The sequence below is a fragment of the Theropithecus gelada genome, chromosome 7b (assembly GCF_003255815.1).
Source record: "Theropithecus gelada isolate Dixy chromosome 7b, Tgel_1.0, whole genome shotgun sequence".
NCBI lineage: Eukaryota > Metazoa > Chordata > Mammalia > Primates > Cercopithecidae > Theropithecus > Theropithecus gelada.
Genome location: NC_037675.1, coordinates 30,643,859 through 30,663,610, shown reverse-complemented (window position 1 = coordinate 30,663,610; position 19,752 = coordinate 30,643,859). Strand labels below are relative to the sequence as shown.

General features: G+C 37.0%; 1 protein-coding gene across 3 annotated transcripts in view; it reads left to right on the top strand.

Annotated features, from left to right (window-relative positions):
- The window catches only part of PRKD1 (protein kinase D1), a 365,049-nt gene that overhangs the window by 293,779 nt on the left and 51,518 nt on the right, over positions 1-19,752 (top strand). For all 3 annotated transcript variants that reach the window (XM_025392896.1, XM_025392895.1, XM_025392897.1), the window contains 6 exons: positions 10,003-10,213; positions 10,341-10,418; positions 12,448-12,652; positions 14,394-14,517; positions 16,320-16,397; positions 18,257-18,536. In XM_025392896.1, coding sequence (XP_025248681.1) covers positions 10,003-10,213; positions 10,341-10,418; positions 12,448-12,652; positions 14,394-14,517; positions 16,320-16,397; positions 18,257-18,536 — 976 coding nt within the window. The remainder of the gene's footprint in view (positions 1-10,002; positions 10,214-10,340; positions 10,419-12,447; positions 12,653-14,393; positions 14,518-16,319; positions 16,398-18,256; positions 18,537-19,752) is intronic.

Below are 19,752 nucleotides of genomic sequence, written 5' to 3'. Positions count from 1 at the left end.
AAAAAAAAAAAAAAAAAAAAAAAAAAAAGCCCCAGCCAGTTTTATAAAAGACTTTGTGAGGCCAGCACATGGTAAACACAGCGTCTATAAGGCAGGCCCAGGGAAAATGGTTAAATTTGCTCATGTCCCAGTTCAAACCTGGAAAAAGTAATCCCCAGATTCACATTTTAGTGAATGATTCTTGTCTTTCGATAATTTCAAGACTCTAATAAAAAGCTTTATAATTATAGTTAAAAGATGTCTAGTTCTCCCTTGCCTCCTGCCTCTATTAATCAAAAGTATCCAGTCAACTGTAGAGGCAATGGTAACAAAGCATACTACTGCTCAAATCATGGCCTTAACCAAGTACCTACCGGGCCTTGCCTCAAAGAAAATATGTACCCACTGAAAAAAAGCCAAAAAGTTGTGGTGCTCTTTATTAAACATCATTTACACAGAGCACCAAAGGGGGGATTGAAGCAGAAAAGTTAAAGAATTGATTGTCCTTGTGAAATAGAAAAAATAATAAAAAGTTTAGCTGTAAGGCATTGGTGAACCCCCTTGAAGTAAAAGTTAAAAAAGAATGTTAACGCCTTTCTGTAAAAACTGTAAGACATTAATTAACCTTATCTTGTTCCCACATATTTTGTAAGGTCTGTAAGTTTCTGTTTTTCTTCTTGCTTTGCAGCTGCAAGGTCAAAAAATAGATGAGCATAAGTTATAGGACATGTTTTTCCCAAGATGTATAAGCTGAATCATAAGAATGTTACCTAATAATTAACTGCTTTTGTTCTTGCTTCTGTGAGCCTCATTCCTGCATCACGTAGTTCCCGCCATAAACTGCTTAAAAGGCCACTGCTTTCTTTGTCTGGTGCTCAGTCTTTCAGGACACATGTCCACTAAGCCAGTGCACCCCTTAAATAAACTCTCCTGCACCCCTATTTGGTCTCTCTGGCCCCTTATTTCCTGCAACACTATAAAGTTATCCTTATGGGCCATTTTTGAAGGGAGAGGCTTTGCCTTTGTGGCCTAGGACTGTGTTTATGGCATACTTTCCCAGCTGTTCGATGTCTCCAAGGCAGCAGTAATCAATGCCACAGTCTCTTTTCAGACTATTTCATTCAGCTTTCCAGTGAGATCATAAACTCAGGTCAAGTCCCTGTCTCTTCAGGCAATGTCAAATACTATGGGAATACTTACCTCTAACATTGCTGTCCTTGGTTTTCCCACATAATCTGTTTACCCTCCATTTCACTTTCTGACACTTAAAGCCCCAAAGTAGAAGTTGACATGCAGTTATATTCTTCCTCACTGGAAATGTACATGTAATTTGCCACAATTTTTGAACAATTCTGGTGCTTTCCCTGCAATGGGTAGATCACTTAAGAAAATATCAAGGTTCCTTTACCTTTCATTTTGGTTTACTTGAGAAGAGTGAGGCAATATAAAAGTTAATGTAACTTCCACGATTACTTTAGCACTCAGCAAATCTAGATCCCCTTGTATTTTAGTAAGAGATCATATATATTATTACTTTGAAAGCTTTCACAAATTGCTGCAAATGTTAAGATATGGATTCTCCACGGTATAACACGGTATCTGTCACCGCTAAGCAGTGGGCACATATTTTTTTTACTTGCCCGGTAGCCACCCTTTTACTGTTATGAAAAGGTATTGATTAGCTTTTATTTATGCTGTATATTTAGGATATTTGACAGGTAGCTCAAGGGATAATCGGAATACCACCAAACAACCTGAAACTCAGCAAACACCCTACTCTTTACTGCCTGAATTATAGAGCCTGGAAACATGTTCATTCCTATATGAACTCCATTTCTCAAGGGGTTTCATATTTTTCTGTTGTCAAAGAACTCTGTGCTGGAAAATCCCCACTCCTGTGTGAGAGGTCATATATTCATGTAGGTGTTGTTACAGATGACTGTGTGGGGGTTTTTGTTCTGTTTTTTTTGTTTGTTTGTTTTTTGCTTCAGAAAGTAGCCTCAGACTGAGTGTTCACAGCGATGTTTTCCTGACAGCAGGTTAGGTCATCATCCCTAAGTGAGATGGACAGTTTTGAAGTGTAAAAAAGAAATCTCTGGACAGTTTGCAGATTGATGGGACTGAATTGTCCTGAAAGATTCTATCTAGCTAGCTAGCTAATTTTTATGGGTACATAGTAAGTATATATATTTTTGGGTTATAGGAGATATTTTCATACAGGCATGTGGTGTTTAATAATCACATCGCAGTAAATGGGGTATCCATTCACTTCAACGATATGTTCTTTGTGTTACAGACAATCCAATCGTACTCTTCTAGTTATTTAAAAATGCACAGTTAAATTATTTTTAACTATAGTCACCTTGTTGTGATAGCAAATACTTGGTTTTATTCACTGTGCTATTTTTTTGCACCCATTAGCCATCCCTCCTTCCTCCCCACCCCACACACGAACAAAATTTTAATTACTAATAATACTCAACATAGTCATGGTATGGCAAGACTCACCTTGGGGTCCATGCAAATGTCTTTTCTTCAGGAAACCCCCATTCTGAATGACCCCCCGCCTCCACCATGAATATGGTTTATCTTTCCTTCAAACTTTCATATATATATATGTGTGTGTGTGTGTATATGTGTGTGTGTATATATATGTTTATATATATATATATATATAAAAGCACTTATTCTTTGTGACACAGTATTCCAGAAATTGATGATACAATGATGAACAAAATAATAAAGATGCTGCCCTCCGGGAACCTATATTCTGTTGAAGGGAGGCAATAAAAATCCAGTAAACAAATAGGTAAATGCAGTTGCATGCTGCATTAATGACTTTGGAGGAGACAGGATGATGCGAGAGAGTCATAGAGTATGGAGTGGGGGTAAGCAATAAGTTAGGTGGTGTGGAGGCCTCTCAGAGAAGGGGTTGTGGAAACTGAAATCTGAAGAATAAGGAGGAAACCATCTATGAAAAAGGGAAAGAGTAAATATAAAGGGCAACAATAATAACAGTTATGCTGTGCCTAGGACTGTACTGGCTAGTAAACTAATTGGGCACAGAGCATGTTATTTCCTCATTTTTATAAGTCCTGAAGCCTCTGAATTGAACTTTCAGGCAAAATTTTCCCCAGGGAACACTTGCTAAATTTGGTAGATCCATCTCGATGGCAATAGGAGAAACTGTCTTAAGCTGTTACTCAGCACTGTTCTTTGAATGATAGTCCAAAATGCTAGATCTTGAAACTTCTGGGATAAAAGATTAACATTGGCTTGCGTCTATTTTTGCATAGTTATGCTAGTATCTTTTAAGCATAATAACACCTGAATAGGAAAGTAGGCAGCCAACTGAGTGATGTTTATGGAATAGCAGCCCTTTATTCCACTAGTTATTGGGTTCTGGAAAGCATACATGACTCAGGTCCTATCATCTAAGCACAGACAAGCTGGTTAGAAATCTCTTCTGTAGGTCAAGGTTAAGGGGTTCATGATATTCTGCATTCCATTTTTGGCACATAAAACACACTACTATCTGATTGTTCTTGTTGTCTTATTGCCTCTTTTGTCGTCCTGATTGACTGAGAGGAAGAAAATATTTGCTGTTTTCTATATTAGCATAAAATCAAGGAATGTGAGAGCGGGGGAGGATCAAAGGAGAAAGGAATCATTGTTATCTGGAGCAAAACTACCTGAATTCATAGTTCTGCTACTTACAAGTGTGTGATCTTGGGAAAATGATTTAATCTCTCAGTAATTCAGTTTCTTTAGGTGTAACATGGAGGTATACATAAATGAAATTGATGTAAAGTGCTATAAAAATAGTTGTATAAAATGTATAAATAGTTGTATTTATAGTTTATTTATACATGAGGTATAAATAAATGAAATCTATGTAAAGTGCTATGAAAATAGTTGTATAAAATGTATAAATTATTGTATTTATAGTTTATACATGAGGTATAAATGAAATCCATGTAAAGTGCTATGAAAATAGTTTGGCATATATGAAGGTCTCTGGCTGAATTAGATAATGATAGAAAACACTTTTTATAATCTCAAAGATCTCCATTTGAACTAGATTTAGTCCCCAGATAAACTGACAGGCACAAAGTTTTTAAATTTCTTTTTTCGGTTGCTAACATCTGGATCAAGTTATTTTATAACACACCTACATTCCCTGCTTCTTTTGAAAAACTAAAAAATCCATCAACAATGGATTTACATGTTCACAGGGCAGCTGTTAGAACTAATTGAGCTGTAGCCATCCCTTTTACAGTGACACTGTCCTCTCCAAATTACTATAGTCTCAACCATTCCCCATTGCATCCTTGATGCTGAGGACCACCCATTAATATGAACAGCCTATTAAGTGTTGGAGTTTGGTAGCAGAAGAGTTTTGCACAGATTTTCATGTTGAAGTCGGGGCAAGGAGCAGGCAGACAAGTACAGAACATTTGCAGTGGAAAACATTCCTTAGCCAGGTGTCCTCTCTTAAAACTGAAATCCTGTAAAGCAAGTATGTCAGTGTTACCGTTTATGTAACTTTAAATTGTAAAAATCTTTTAGTACAGCCTGTATATTAAATATTTCTATTGAAATGTCTCATGAACTAATCTTATGCATTTACTTCTTGAAAACATATATTTATCTCAGGTGAAACTTCTTACTGTTTGTCATGGACATTGTTCTTCCATAGGAGCTTATTATCAAACGATTCAGACAAATCCATAAAGAGATATTCGAGTGTATGCTAAAGTATTCTCTTTCTATTTCTCTTTAACTTAAAGGGAGGTTGTCTCCCAAACTCCAGACACAGTGAGTGGCTGTGAAATGAATTTTCATTAACACACAGAAATATCTTAATAATGCACACATTTTCATTTGAATCATTTTTTATTGTCAAGTGACTTTTATCTCAGAGAATTTTATGTTTGATTTTTTACACAAGTGACAATAAACAAACCACAAGTAAAGGCAACTTTTCTTCTGTGTTTTCTAGCTTAACTCATGAAGAGAGTTCATTTTGAACTGCTAAGTGGAATATACCTTGTTGGGAAATTATTTCAGTCCTGTTAAATGTTTAAAGACGTGCTGGCAGTTGGAGTTTCCACAATGTAATCTAAGCAATCATTTCCTGGGAAGGTTCCAAACTTGCTGAGTCATTAATTTAGCACACTAGGTTAAAAAACAAATTCAGTCTCTAGAAGAGCAGGATACATTGTCTCTCTGAGTAGGTGTTCAGTGCATAGAGTTCCAGCTTTAGCAGTAATTTAAAATGAAACACTTGATAAAAGAATGTTAAAGATGCTTTGTGAAACCACAAACTTAAAAAAAAAATTGATTTCCATAATTTTTTTTATTTAATCTCTATTCCTGGCTTTAAAATACAACTTTCATCATTATGTTCTCATATTATCTCCCATGCATGATGTGTTAACTCTTACACTTCTAACACAAAAAATACCTTTATGTTTGTCATTATATATAATTTGTCAAATCAAATCATTTTATATGCATCTATCTCAATACCATATTACAGTGATGTCAATTCTTACAAAAGTTCCACACCTGTAAGTTGATCCAAACTCCTCCAATTCATAGAACATATGGCTAATATAAAAATATAAAATTTTTAAAAATGCATTCTCTTATATGTGTTTCCCATAGTTATAGAAAACGAAATTTTAAATGTGCTCTTTAAGTTTTGAGCCATTTTTTTCTCTGAACATATTAATGAAGCAGAATAAAACAGACGTTCCAAAGCATTTCAACTTTCCCTCCTCTTCTCGCTAAAAAAAAATCATTCTGCAGATTTTTCAGGTTCACCAACTACATGGGGTCAAATTGGAATAGAAACTAAGAGTGAAAATTAATTTAAACACCATTTAGTTAACCTAATAAACCCCGTAAAACCTTCAGTAGTGTTGATGGGTAGGGAAGAATTTTCACTTTATTGTAGTTGGCTTTAAAGAAAGGTGTTATTTAAAACTCTAAAGTACTGTGCACATTGTAATTAAATATAAAAGTAAGGCAAGAAAATGTAGTAAGTTAATGAAGAATTTGAATTTTATTTATGTATAATAAAGTTTTTATAACATATACACTTGGTATATGATGAAATCTCTTTACTTTGTATAATAATGCATTTCATGCAAAAATTTCCAGTTATTTCTGTCAACATTATGATTCAAATTACTATCTAGTTTCCTGTTGAATTTATCTTAAAATCCAAAGATCAATGAGATTTTTTTTTAAGTATCATTTCCTTTAAAACTATTAATTTCTGAATTTTTGCCTGCTCTGTAGCTTGATATATTAAACAAAAACATACTGTAATTATGCTTTATGGTATACATGCCTTCACATAAAACTTCACATAATAATTGGAATTTTATATTTTTGCTCAAAATAACAACTGGTTATTAATTATTAATGACAAAATGTGTCATTGATTCTGAAAATCTTTAAGTCTTAGTTTGTGATCACATCATTAGAAATACTTTCGCCAGCTGGGCGCAGTGGCTCATGCCTGTAATCCCAGCAGTTTGGGAGGCTGAGGCGGGAGGATCACCTGAGGTTGGGAGTTGGAGACCAGCCTGACCAACATGGAGAAGCCGCGTCTCTACTAAAAATACAAAATTAGCTGGGCGTGGTGACACATGCCTATAATCCCAGCTACTCGGTAGGCTGAGGCAGGAGAATCATTTGAACCTGGGAGGTGGAGGCTGCAGTGAGCCAAGATTGCCCCATTGTACTCCAGCCTGGGCAACAAGAGTGAAACTCCATCTCAAAAAATAAAAATAAAAAAAGAAATATTTTTAAAGGGATGATGGCAGTATTACAGAAAGGGTGGTTCTTAAACATTTAGGTAAATATTGATAAATATATATTACAGGGCAATGGCCTTATTCCATAGCCAGTTGGTTTTTTTAATAATCTGTTATATATCAACAAAGTCCTTGTTTTACATTTTTGATTGAAGGAAGGATAAAAACCCTACAAGCGCTTAGGAAATCATCAGATAATGACCCAGTTTTTCTTTTTTGTTTTCACACTTTAGATTTGCCTCATGTTAGGGAAAGCACATGCAAATGTGTGTGTATACACTCCCAGAAACATAGAATTGAATAATGAAAATAGAACTTCAGACAGCTTCTCCATGCTCCCTTTCCCAAGGTGTTTGTTATCTAGTAAAATTAAATGACTCAAACAGTCTCCTTCCAGCAGTAAATGAATTTCTACAAGATAAGTTACTATGCATGCCCCCTGTGTCAAGATTTAAAGCTTTACTTTTTCATTTAGAAATATGGGCCATATTGAAAATGATTACTTATATTTGGGACTATAAGAAAAGGTAATGATAAGTCTAGTTGGATTGCTCTCTGATTTTGAAATTTAAAATGGTATGAATGGTATGAGGGCACTGTTTATTAATGCTATTAAAATCTTAATTTCTGACACTATAAATTACATATTCTGTGCCAAGGACACATGTGGCTGGCTGTGTAAATCTCATTATTGCCCCAATATGTGTGTAGTATAGTCTCTGGGCTACAGAGTGACAGCTAATTTCTTTTGCCTAAACTTGGAATATTTTTAAATTTCTTACATGATCTTGCCTTGAAGGTAATAAATGAAACAACCTCTCAAAAATAATTCTAATTCTTATAGTTTATGGCAGCGTTTATGTTGGATGAAAAGAAAATATTCAGTTTACTAGATTCCCTCTTGCTTTTCTAATGAATTTGCACCATGGTATAGTAAATGTCAAACTGACTCTGTTAGCACAGCCTTCAATTAGGTATCTTAAATTAAGGAAAGTAACTGAACACTGATTTGTTCAGCTTTTCATAGGATTTTCCAAATCTGATAACGTGTTAAATCTGCTAAGAAAGTGTCACTTCAGGTTATCTTTTAGTCTGAGTGTTAAAACTTTTCAACTGGGCCGGGCGCGGTGGCTCAAGCCTGTAATCCCAGCACTTTGGGAGGCCGAGATGGGCGGATCACAAGGTCAGGAGATCGAGACCATCCTGGCTAACACAGTGAAACCCCGTCTCTACTAAGAAATACAAAAAAAAAAAAAAAAAAAAAAACTTTTCAACTATGGAAAAATATCATTTTCATTTTAGTCTATGCTTAAAACTGGCCCATTGGCTACAGTTACTAGAGGACACTAGAACAGGGACCTTACCCTGTGGATTTAATTATTCTTTAATTCCATTGAAGATATTTATTCAATATATTCATGATTCTGGTTTGGCAAACCTTTGGCTATTTTTATAATCTCCCTAGACTTCTCTGCAAGAGTTGAACCTTTCCAGAATAATTATGCTTTACAGTTTTTCTTTATGGAGTTATATTTGTGAATGTAGCTGTAGGCCTAATATTCCTGTGTAGAACTTCATTTTAAGTTTCTTTTTACTGTAGCTGGTGAATCTGAAAATAATAGTTTTCACTTTTGGTAATAGTATTTAACCTTTTGGTGCAGATAGGGATTGAAAGGGATAGAAATTTTTTGTAAATGTGATTTATTGCTTGTCTTATCAGTAATCATTTAAAATTAGAAATTAACCGAGTGTGGTGATAAAACAAGGGCTCTGGAGGCAAACAAATGTAGGTTCACATTTTGGCTGCACTATTTACTAGCATATGACCCAGAGGTATCTATTTAAACTTTATGAGCTTAGATGCCTCAACTGTAGATAATAAGGCCTATGTTTTAAGGCACCTAACACAGTTATTGCTATAGAGTAGGAACTTAATAACTGAGATATGTAAATGAGATATATAATTATAACAACGGTTCAAAAGCAATTCGGTTTATCTTATTCTGATGATTCTAAAATACATTTATTCTGATGGGATATATTTATTCTCAAATAGATCACAGGATATAAGAGGTACCATCAAACTATCCAAAAAATTGAAAACACGGTTAACTTTAGTTAATTTAATTTTTAAAAATCTATATACTGAACTGATTAAATAATTCCAAAATGACGGACAAGAGAGCACAGAGATATAATTATATCCAAAACATCCACTTTTATATTCCTTGTATAGTATATTAGTTCTGTTTTTGGTAATACAAATCTTTTGTTGTATGGCTGAGGAAAAATTTAAAATCATGTTTATTTTTTTTCTTTAGGCAAACCAAAGGAACTGTAAGCCTGCCTTCCTTCCCTCCTTCCCTCCCTCCCTCCTTACCTCACTCCCTCCTTTCCTTCCTTCGTTCCTTCCTTCCTTCCTTCCTTCCTTCCTCTCTCTCTCTCTCTTTCTCTCTTTCTCTCTTTCTTTCTTTCCTTTCTTTCTTTCGAGTTTAACTCTTGTTGCCCAGGCTGGAGTGCAGTGGCACGATCTTGGCTCACTGCAACCTCCATCTCCCAGGTTCAAGCAATTCTCCTGCCTCAGCCTACTGAGTAGCTGGGATTACAGGCGTGCACCACCACACTCAGCTAATTTTTTTATTTTTAGTAGAGACGGGGTTTCACCATGTTAGTCAGGCTGGTCTTGAATTCCTGACCCCAAACGATCCTCCCGCCTTGGCCTCCCAAAGTGCTGGGATTACAGCATTTTTTCAATGAAGTACCGTGTAGGGCAAACAGGAGGCATTTACTTTTCATTTTCTGTCTTTCTTAAATGCTTGCATTTTGTAACCATGTGCATGTAATACTGTAGAAAATGTCAACGGTATATGTGCACTGTTTATTTGCCTCCAACTTTGTATTTCTGTATTAGAACCACTTTTTTAAAGCAAAAACATATTTGAAAGACCTAGAAATCATGTTTAAATGTTCTGATCTCCAATTCTCTCTCTTTTTTTAAGATTATACAAGCAAGGTAACTCAAATAGAAATGGAGAAAGCAAGTAAATTATATTAATTAACAGAAATATAGTATTATTTCTTTCATATTATTAAACATCAAAGTACTAAATACAAGAGTAAACCGAGATCTTAAAATATATAAATATATAAATCAAATAGCCTCTTACTTCCTTTATTGTTTTCCAAAATGTAGCAAAAATCACCATCAGAGTCATTTATTGGTCGAGAGAAGAGGTCAAATTCTCAATCATACATTGGACGACCAATTCAACTTGACAAGATTTTGATGTCTAAAGTTAAAGTGCCGCATACATTTGTCATCCACTCCTACACCCGGCCCACAGTATGCCAGTACTGCAAGAAGCTTCTGAAGGGGCTTTTCAGGCAGGGCTTGCAGTGCAAAGGTAAGGATGATTTTGTCACCTGTCGAACTTTGATCACCCTCATTCATCTGACATAAGTATTTTCTGGTTACCACTTCTCTTTCTGACAAATTCTCATTTTGTTTTGTTTGAAAATCACTGGGATTAGATTGCAGATTCAACTGCCATAAACGTTGTGCACCAAAAGTACCAAACAACTGCCTTGGCGAAGTGACTATTAATGGAGGTAGGTAAAAGATCAGCTGTCATGTCTGTGCTTCTTCCCTATTAGAGAGTGTGGTGATGATGATTTTAGTTGGGGTTTTTGGGTTTGGTTTTGGTTTTGGTTCAGGTATTTCAGACACAGTCCAAAAGTGAATTATGGCCAGTGTTTGTTCTACTTTACTATAGAAAAGCATCCATGGAGTTTTGATAACAGTCAAAGACCCTTTCATGATCTTTACATGGTGAGCAGCTAGTATTGAAAACTTGGGTAGCCATACTTTATTTCACAGCTTTATTTTCTTATACTCTTATCCTAGTTTGCCCAGAAATGTGGATGTTGTTGGGCTGCCTACAAGTTGTAGCTCTCAGTCTCTTCCTCTGTCCTTCTCATTTCAGTCATCTTTAATAATAAAAGGAACTTTGTCAGCCAACAAAAAAATAGATATATTTTCTATATTTGGCATTATTCCTTCAAGAAAATTCTAACTGTATAAATTAACTTTGAAGGACTGCTAAGAAAAATGCCATATCTAAACAAAGAGCTTACATTTTCTTCCTAGGTAGCATGCTAATGGATCACTACCAAAATATTTGACTTAGAATCCCAGGTTAGCTTTTTCTGCAGATAGTGGTCTTCTTTGTACCTTTAGTTTGCTACCAGTTTTCCAATTCCTCTGGAAAGAAAAATGGCTATAAAAGACCACAGATACTTTTAGTTGAGTATTTTTGTTACTAAGATGCTGATGAATGATGAACTAAGAAGAATGAATGAGTATCTTTGCTCTAGAACTTTCTTCTCTAGAAGAAATACATACTGTACCAAAAAGAAGAAGAAGGAAGAGCTCTCCAGGGAAACATTGTCACACTTGTTTCTGGCTTGGAGATTCATGAATTAGCTGCCAAAATTGAAAGCTTGGCGATCGTCCCACTTTCTGTGGCATGTGGTGTTGACTTTGTTCAGGCTCAGGGAATGTCAGTGTGTACTGGATAACTATAACTAAGGGGAAGCAGAACAGTTTTTGATGTTGATTACTTTGAAATGGTATTTTCTCATACATCCAGAAAAATCTGATAAAATGTGAATTTTCCAAGCTTGGCAGGCTAGAGTATCTCATTAATCTATGTTTTAATTTTAAAATGAGTACTTTGCATTAGTAAGTGATTATAATTTTTAACCATTACCATCAACTGTATAATGACAGGGTTCAATATTACTTCAAATATCAAATGTCTTATTTAAAAGCTGTAACTATGTGACCAATGTAATATATTGGAATTCGTGATTTTCAAAGTTACTCCAATAGTAAGAATCAGTGGCTTGAGTCTTTTTTCATGTGAAAGTTTCTGTCATCCTCTTACATACGTTTTTTCCCACCAGGGCTGTGTTTCTAAAATATGAGCAGCTTCCCAGTCACTGGGGCCTGGTATCACTTTGCCTTCTAGCATTTTACTTCTATCCCAGCCTTGGCTTCCTTCCAAGGCTTTTCATGACTTTTCATGTTTTCAGGCTTAGAAGAACGGAAAACGAGCATCTACCTATAAAATTACATATTCAACCTCTCATAAATTAAGATGCTTATAAACTGAAATAAAAAAGGAAATTGAAAATCATGGATGGATCTGGAGGCCATTATCTTTAGCAAACTAACCTAGGAATAGAAAAGCAAATACCACATGTTCTCACTTATAAGTGGGAGCTAAATAATGAGAACACATGGTCACATAGTGGGGAATAACACACACTGGGGCCCTTCGAGGTTGGAGTGTGGGAGGAGGGAGGATCAGGAAAAATAACTAATGGGTACCAGGCTTAATACCTGGGTGATGAAATAATCTGTACAACAAACCCCTATGACACAAGTTTACCTAGGTAATAAACCTGTACATGTACCCCTAAACTTAAAAGTTAAAAAAAAGAAAAGAAAATAATCTCTTCACAGAACTGCCTTTTTGGGGCTTCCAGTTTATTTGTTTTAGGATCACCTGACTGTCTCTTAAGCCCTGATTCCAAGATTCCAGGCTTATCTTCATGGGTCAAAATAATTTTCTAGATTTGCTTAGTCCTGGGGCAGAGTCTGATGTGGTCATGGAAGAAGGGAGTGATGACAATGATAGTGAAAGGAACAGTAGGCTCATGGATGACATGGAAGAAGCAATGGTCCAAGATGCAGAGATGGCAATGGCAGAATGCCAGAATGACAGTGGTGAGATGCAAGATCCAGACCCAGACCACGAGGATGCCAACAGAACCATCAGGTGAGAGCAGTACTGCCAGCCTCAGCAAACGGGGGAACCCCAAGCAGTATTTTCTCTTTAAACCTCTTTGATATTTTAATAGATTATAGTAGAAATGTGAAGTACATGTTTAATTTCTTATGAATGAGCTGTGTGCTGTAGGTGAGAGCCTTTGAAGTTAGGAGGTCTGGGTTCCTTCGGAGAAGTGTGGTTTCCATCCTTTCCTAGCATCACCTCATTCATGGACCCATTTTCTTTTGCATGTGAGAGATGCTCATGCTTGCCATCCACAAGTTTATTACTAAGTTAATGTTAATTCAAAGCTCATTGTGTAGAAACAACAAAGATCAAGATCAAACTCAGCAGACATCATCTATTTTATTAGCTGGCCCCTGTTACAAATATCATAGTCTCTGCATACTTCACTGTTCTTGATATTATTTCAAAAGTATGTGCAATTTTATATCTGTTATCTAATTTTTGCTTTTGGTTACTGGATGATCCCCACTTTTTATATCAGGAGTCAGCACAATGTGGCCACCAGGACAGATTGGACTGCTGCCCAATTTGTAGTAAAGTTTTATTGGAACATAGCCGTGCCCATTCATATTGTCTCTGGCTGCTTTTGCACTATATTGGTAAAGTTAGGTCTTTTGCAAAAACTAAAATATTTATTACCTGGCCCTTTACAGAAAATGTTTCCTAGTCTCTGATTTATATCATAAAGCCTATTGAAATTTTTGTGTCCATTTTACAAATGCCATGTTTATTGACAAACAGAAATTGTTCATGAGAGTAGAGCAATGAAATGATTTTTTTCCATTTAATGGCATAATGAACATTTTTTAAATAGTGGGAAATAATTGTCTTATGACCTGTCTTTTGAAGACATACACTTCTTTAGTGCCAAATAGTTTGCATGGTGGGGGGTGGGGGAAGTGGGTGAAATAACATATATATTCATGTTGTGGGGAGGGGGACAAGGAGAGAGGGATGAAGAGAGAAAGAAACAGAGACTAGCAGATTCCAATTATTATGACATTATGCGAGAAACTAAAAATTCATGTTGAATAATGTAATCTCTAAATGATTGATAATGTACCTATAATGGGAAATAAATAAGCAAATAAGCTTTCATGTGTGAGTCTGAATAGTGTGGCCTCAGTAGACTAAGAAGTATTCTTCCTCAGGTTGACCTGAAAACTGAACACCATACAGTTCAACCCAAAAGATGAGGTGCTTATTACCCAGCCTTGGGTTTTTTTTTTTTTAGACAGTGTCTTGCTCTGTCGCCCAGTCTGGAGTGCAGTGGCGCAATCTCGGCTCACTGCAACCTCCACCTCCCAAGTTCAAGCAATTCTCTGCCTCAGCCTCCAGAGTAGCTGGGATTACAGGCACCCGCCACCATGCCTGGCTGATGTTTTTGTACTTTTAGTAGAGACGGAGTTTCACCATCTTGGCCAGGCTGGTCTTGAACTCCTGACTTTGTGATCCACCTGTCTCGGCCTCCCAAAGTGCTGGGATTACAGATGTGAGCCACTGCGCCCGGCTGGGATTTTTTAAGGTGTACGAATAAAGTGCCTATCACTCTTCAGAGTAACCCACTTTCAGAACCATGGTGCCTGACAATACATTTTACTAAAATTGAGATGTGAATTTTTGTAAAGTTTCACTTGGATTAGCTGACATAAGGTTTTATGCATGAAAATACATAAAATGTACCTGAAAACATTTTTCTCCTACAATATTTTGACTTCTCAAGTCCATCAACAAGCAACAATATCCCACTCATGAGAGTAGTGCAGTCTGTCAAACACACGAAGAGGAAAAGCAGCACAGTCATGAAAGAAGGATGGATGGTCCACTACACCAGCAAGGACACGCTGGTAAGATCCACAGGGAACAATGTTCTCTTGCCTTGCTAGCTTTAATTAGAGGAGTTGCTAATGTCCTGTGAGGGCTGTGAGATGCCTTCATTACTCAGAGTAAACCTCAGCACAGGCATGACACAGGATTAGGTAAGGTGCATTACAGTCTCAGGGTGTCAGATGTAGTTGAGCAAGCAATGGAGTTAGGAAAAAATGTGGAAAGCAATTTCAGGCAAACAAATTCATTGACCTTGATTACCTGAGATGTCTACCTGCCATTTTATAGTACTTGTGGAAGCCACAGTATGTGCTTTCAGAATGTTCCACTGCAATTTAGAATTTTATAAGAAACACTGCATTCTAGGCAGAGAATAAAACAGTGATAACTATGTTATACTTCCTAAGTCCTTAACTGAGTTTTCCCTGAAGAACCGACCCATTCAGGAACATTGGAAGCCTGTATCCTGAGTGTTCATGTCTCCAGATTTTCTTTTTTTTTTTTTTTTTTGAGACGGAGTCTCGCTCTGTCGCCCAGGCTGGAGTGCAGTGGCCGGATCTCAGCTCACTGCAAGCTCCGCCTCCCGGGTTCACGCCATTCTCCGGCCTCAGCCTCCCGAGTAGCTGGGACTACAGGCGCCCGCCACCTCGCCCGGCTAGTTTTTTTTTTTTTTTTTTTTTTTTGTATTTCTTAATAGAGACGGGGTTTCACCGTGTTAGCCAGGATGGTCTCGATCTCCTGACCTCGTGATCCGCCCGTCTCGGCCTCCCAAAGTGCTGGGATTACAGGCTTGAGCCACCGCGCCCGGCCTCCAGATTTTCTTAATAGTTGATGAATGAAGTTGTGTGTGTACATAAGAGAGAACAACTTGATTCACGTTTCAAAGTTAAATTGACAATTGGCTGATGTATTTTACTGTATTGCTTTTCTCATCTCTTACCTAAAGGATCACTACAGATAAGCAGACACCTATAATCTAATTGATCTATCTATAATTTCGACCATCTCTGTTAGAGAGAGAAGACTTACCTGATATTATAGGGCTCAATTGAATACCGCCTAGTTCTTTTTAGACATGGTGTAATATATTTAATATATTCGACTGGCCTGAAATTGGTTGTGGAGAAGAAGAGCAGAATGGAGCTTTGGGGTCTTTTATAAGATAAAAATACACACACAACCTAAAATCCTGAAAAATATACCTACAGTGAAGAAGGACCTGATCACCAAATCATAGTGGTTAGATTTCTAGTGAGCTGGAGAGAAGGTAGAGTTGGTTGTTTGATGCATTCCCCTGACTTTAAGTTGATGTCATGGAGTCAAACTTACTGTCCAGCAAAATATTCTTTACTTCTACTCTAACATTCAGAATTTGCCCATTGCCAATGGAAGTGAGAATACCTGGTTCCATCATCATGGCATTTCTTATGTCCTAAAATAATAATAATAAACATTGCATCTCCTAGTAAACCTTATTTTATTATAAACTATACATCTGCCTTTAGCCCTTCATGCAGTGAAACAAGCTTAAAAATGATGTTTTCTGTTTACTATGCACTTTCTAAATGCCAGACTCTTATTGGGTGCTAATACTTCATCTTCTTTATTACTCACAACCCTGTAACATAAATCCAGATACTTATCAGACATGTGGCTAAATAGCCTCCAGAGCCTGAAATTGAGCGTGAGTCTGCCTTTTCCAAAGCCCATGCACTTTCCACTCTCAAATCTTATGTCCCCATTGGGGAAATCTATTTGTTTTATCAATGGTGGATATTTTTGAAGTTTTTTAAAAAGGATTTGGATCTAACTTGTGTTTCAGCGGAAACGGCACTATTGGAGATTGGATAGCAAATGTATTACCCTCTTTCAAAATGACACAGGAAGCAGATACTACAAGGTAAGAGGGGGCTCTTTCTTTGTACTTTCATACTTCTTACTGCTTTTTCTTGGGAATGTGGAGTGTAAGAAATAGGAAATACATCCAACAAACGTGACTATTTTTGTGCTTCCTCCAGGAGCTATTTTTTTTTTCTTTTCTACAGTCTACAAATTTCTTGGGATTCAGGTTGGGACCCCTTGATTCATCTGTGAATTTTACATTTCCCCAAGGAGTGCTTCTGGTACCATGGGATGATGGGAGAGGGAGGGAGGCAAAGATTAATGAATATTTTAGCAAAGATGTGTGATTTAACTAGAAAATTAATGGTCACAGCAGATCAGCTCAAAGTAAACTCCTGATATCCACTGCATGTAGCACACTGCCAGGAGGGAAGAAACATTGTATGATTTCTCCATGCTTGTCAGTATTCACAAAGAGCACTTTCCTCTAGAGAAAAAAATGGCAGCAATTTTTATTCTGTCCCTCTACATTAAGTAATACAGATGTGGCATATTATATCACCCAGAAAAACACAACTCCAAAACAAAATCTTCATAGAGAAAAGGGTAGATACGTGGTCCTTCAAAATGAATGCAGACTGTGGAATAGTTGATTTGATTCTCCATAGCCATTTTACACAGCTGTCACAGAAAATGGAAACCTCACTAATTTTAAAATTAAAAGTTTGTTTTAGAAGTTATTATTTTTTAGTCCCTGCATACTTCCTGGAAGACACAGTAGTGATTAATTTTTTTTAATATGAATTGCCTTAAAAATGATGACTATTGGCCAGGCGCAGTGGCTCATGCCTGTAATCCCAGCACTTTGGGAAGCCGAGGCAGGCAGATCACTTGAGGTCAGGAGTTCTAGACCAGCCTGGCCAACATGATGAAACCTCATCTTTACAGAAATACACAAATTAGCCAGGCGTGATGGGATGCACCTGTAATCTCAGCTACTCAGAAGGCTGAGGCAGGAGAATCACCTGAATCCAGGAGGCGGAGTTTGCAGTGAGCCAGGATTGCACCACTGCACTCCAGCCTGAGCAACAGAATAAGACTCCGTCTCAAGAATAAATATAAATGAATAAATAAATAAACAAATAAATGGCTGGGCGCAGTGGCTCACCCCTGTAATCCCAGGACTTTGGGAGGCCGAGGCAGGCAGCGTGAGGTCAGGAATTCAAGACCAGCCTGGCCAACATGTTGAAACCCTGTCTCTACTAAAAATATAAAAATTTAGCCAGGTGTAGTGGCAGGTGCCTGAAATTCCAGCTACTTGGGAGGCTGAGGCAGAAGAACTACTTGAACCCGGGAGGTGGAGGTTGCAAAGAGCCGAGATCACGCCACTGCACTCCAGCTTGGGTGACAGAGCAAGATTCTGTCTCAGAAAAAAAAAAAGACTGTTTTAAAACCAGTGTCTAGTTGTCCTCACTTAAACTATTCACTTGGCTATGTTATTACATTAACATGTATTGAGTGCCTTAAAGAATAGGTTAAAATTTTAAAATAGCCATGTCTACCTAAATGCGTTTCAAAAGTGTTGTGATTCTACCTCACTGTTATAAAAATTATCGTTATTTTCTAAGTCTTAGATTGTGGTGAAGATTGAAAATCATTATTCCTAACCATACTTACTCTTGCCACATGAACATAGCATAAAAAGTCACATTTTCTAGAAAAAGGAAATAAGGTTTCCCATAGTAAAGCTATTTTTTAAATTTTGCTTAGCAATATTCTGTGTTTTATAGTTTAAAACTATTTTATATAAATGGTGGTTATTTGTGATGTCATTTTTCACATGTTCTTGGCATGAACTTTCTTTGAAAATTTACATACTTTTGATAAACTACCTTTAGCACTTTTTTTCTTTCACAGGAAATTCCTTTATCTGAAATTTTATCTCTGGAACCAGCAAAAACTTCAGCTTTAATTCCTAATGGGGCCAATCCTCATTGTTTTGAAATCACTACGGCAAATGTAGTATATTATGTGGGAGAAAATGTGCTCAATCCTTCCAGCCCACCACCAAATAACAGTGTCCTCACCAGTGGCGTGGGTGCAGATGTGGCCAGGATGTGGGAGATAGCCATCCAGCATGCCCTCATGCCCGTCATTCCCAAGGGCTCGTCCGTGGGTACAGGACCCAACTTGCACAGTGAGTCTGACAGTTTTCTAACCAGCCCAAAGCTTATCATGTGCCTACCCATTGCTTAGTAAACATGTGCCCTGTCCTTCCTAAGAACAGAATGAACAAAGACTCCTTGGGGATGATTTAGTTTATTGGAGAATGTACAGTCTCTAAATAAAAGCTGCTGCACATACTAAGATGTTTAGTTTGTTAAATTATCCTATTTTATTGTAGGTATTTTATATTAAAATTTAACAAATTCAGATAAACACTATGTATTAGGCAATTACAGACCTCTAGAGCTATTGGTTGTAAAAGAAGAAGCAATCTGGCCAGGCTCAGTGGCTCACACCTCTAACCCCAGCACTTTGGGAGGCCAAGGTAGGTGGAGGACTTGAGCCCAGGAGTTCTAGTCCAGCCTGGGCAACATGAAGAAACCCTGTCTCTACAAAAAAATACAAAAATTAGCCAGACATGGTGGCATGCGCCTGCGGTCCCAGCTACTCTGGAGCCTGAGGCAGGAGAACTGCTTGAGTTCAGGAAGCACAGGTTACAGGGAGCCAAGATCAAGCCATTGCATTCCTGCCTGGGCAAAAAGGAGGAGAGGAAGGAGGGGGAGGGGGAGGAGGAGGAGAAATCTAGCCAGCTTCAGCTTGACATGGAATGTGAGAGAAGAAGAAGAAGATAGAAGGAGATGGAGAGGATGAGGAAGAAGAGGAAGAAGAACAAAAGAAGAGGAGGAGGAGGAAGAAGAAGAAGAAGAAAGGAAAGAAAGGAAGGAAGGAACGAACGAACGAAAGAAGAAAGAGGAGAAAGAAATCTAGTCAACTTCAGCTTGACATGGAGTGCAAGTCTTGTTATTTGCAAATCTGAATTAATAAGTTTCCCTAAAGACACCTCACCTAGTATTCTGTGCAGGATATGGTAATTTGATGTGCAGAGTACATGGTAATTGGTAATTCTTGATCATTTTATCCCAGGAAGAAATCTCTGTTCATTAATTGAATGAGATACATTTGCTAAAATGCAACCTAGATCCAGTATTGAGGATAAATTTTAAAGAAGAAATTTTAGAGAAATATTTGAATAAAAAAGTCATTTATTTTTAAATTTCATAATAGTTACTTATAATGAAACCTATGAATTAACCTCTGGTTTTTTACATTATAGTGTTATCTGTTGATGTGTCATAATTTTTTAGTTTATCTCTACAATCAAAATACATATTAATAGAATATATATG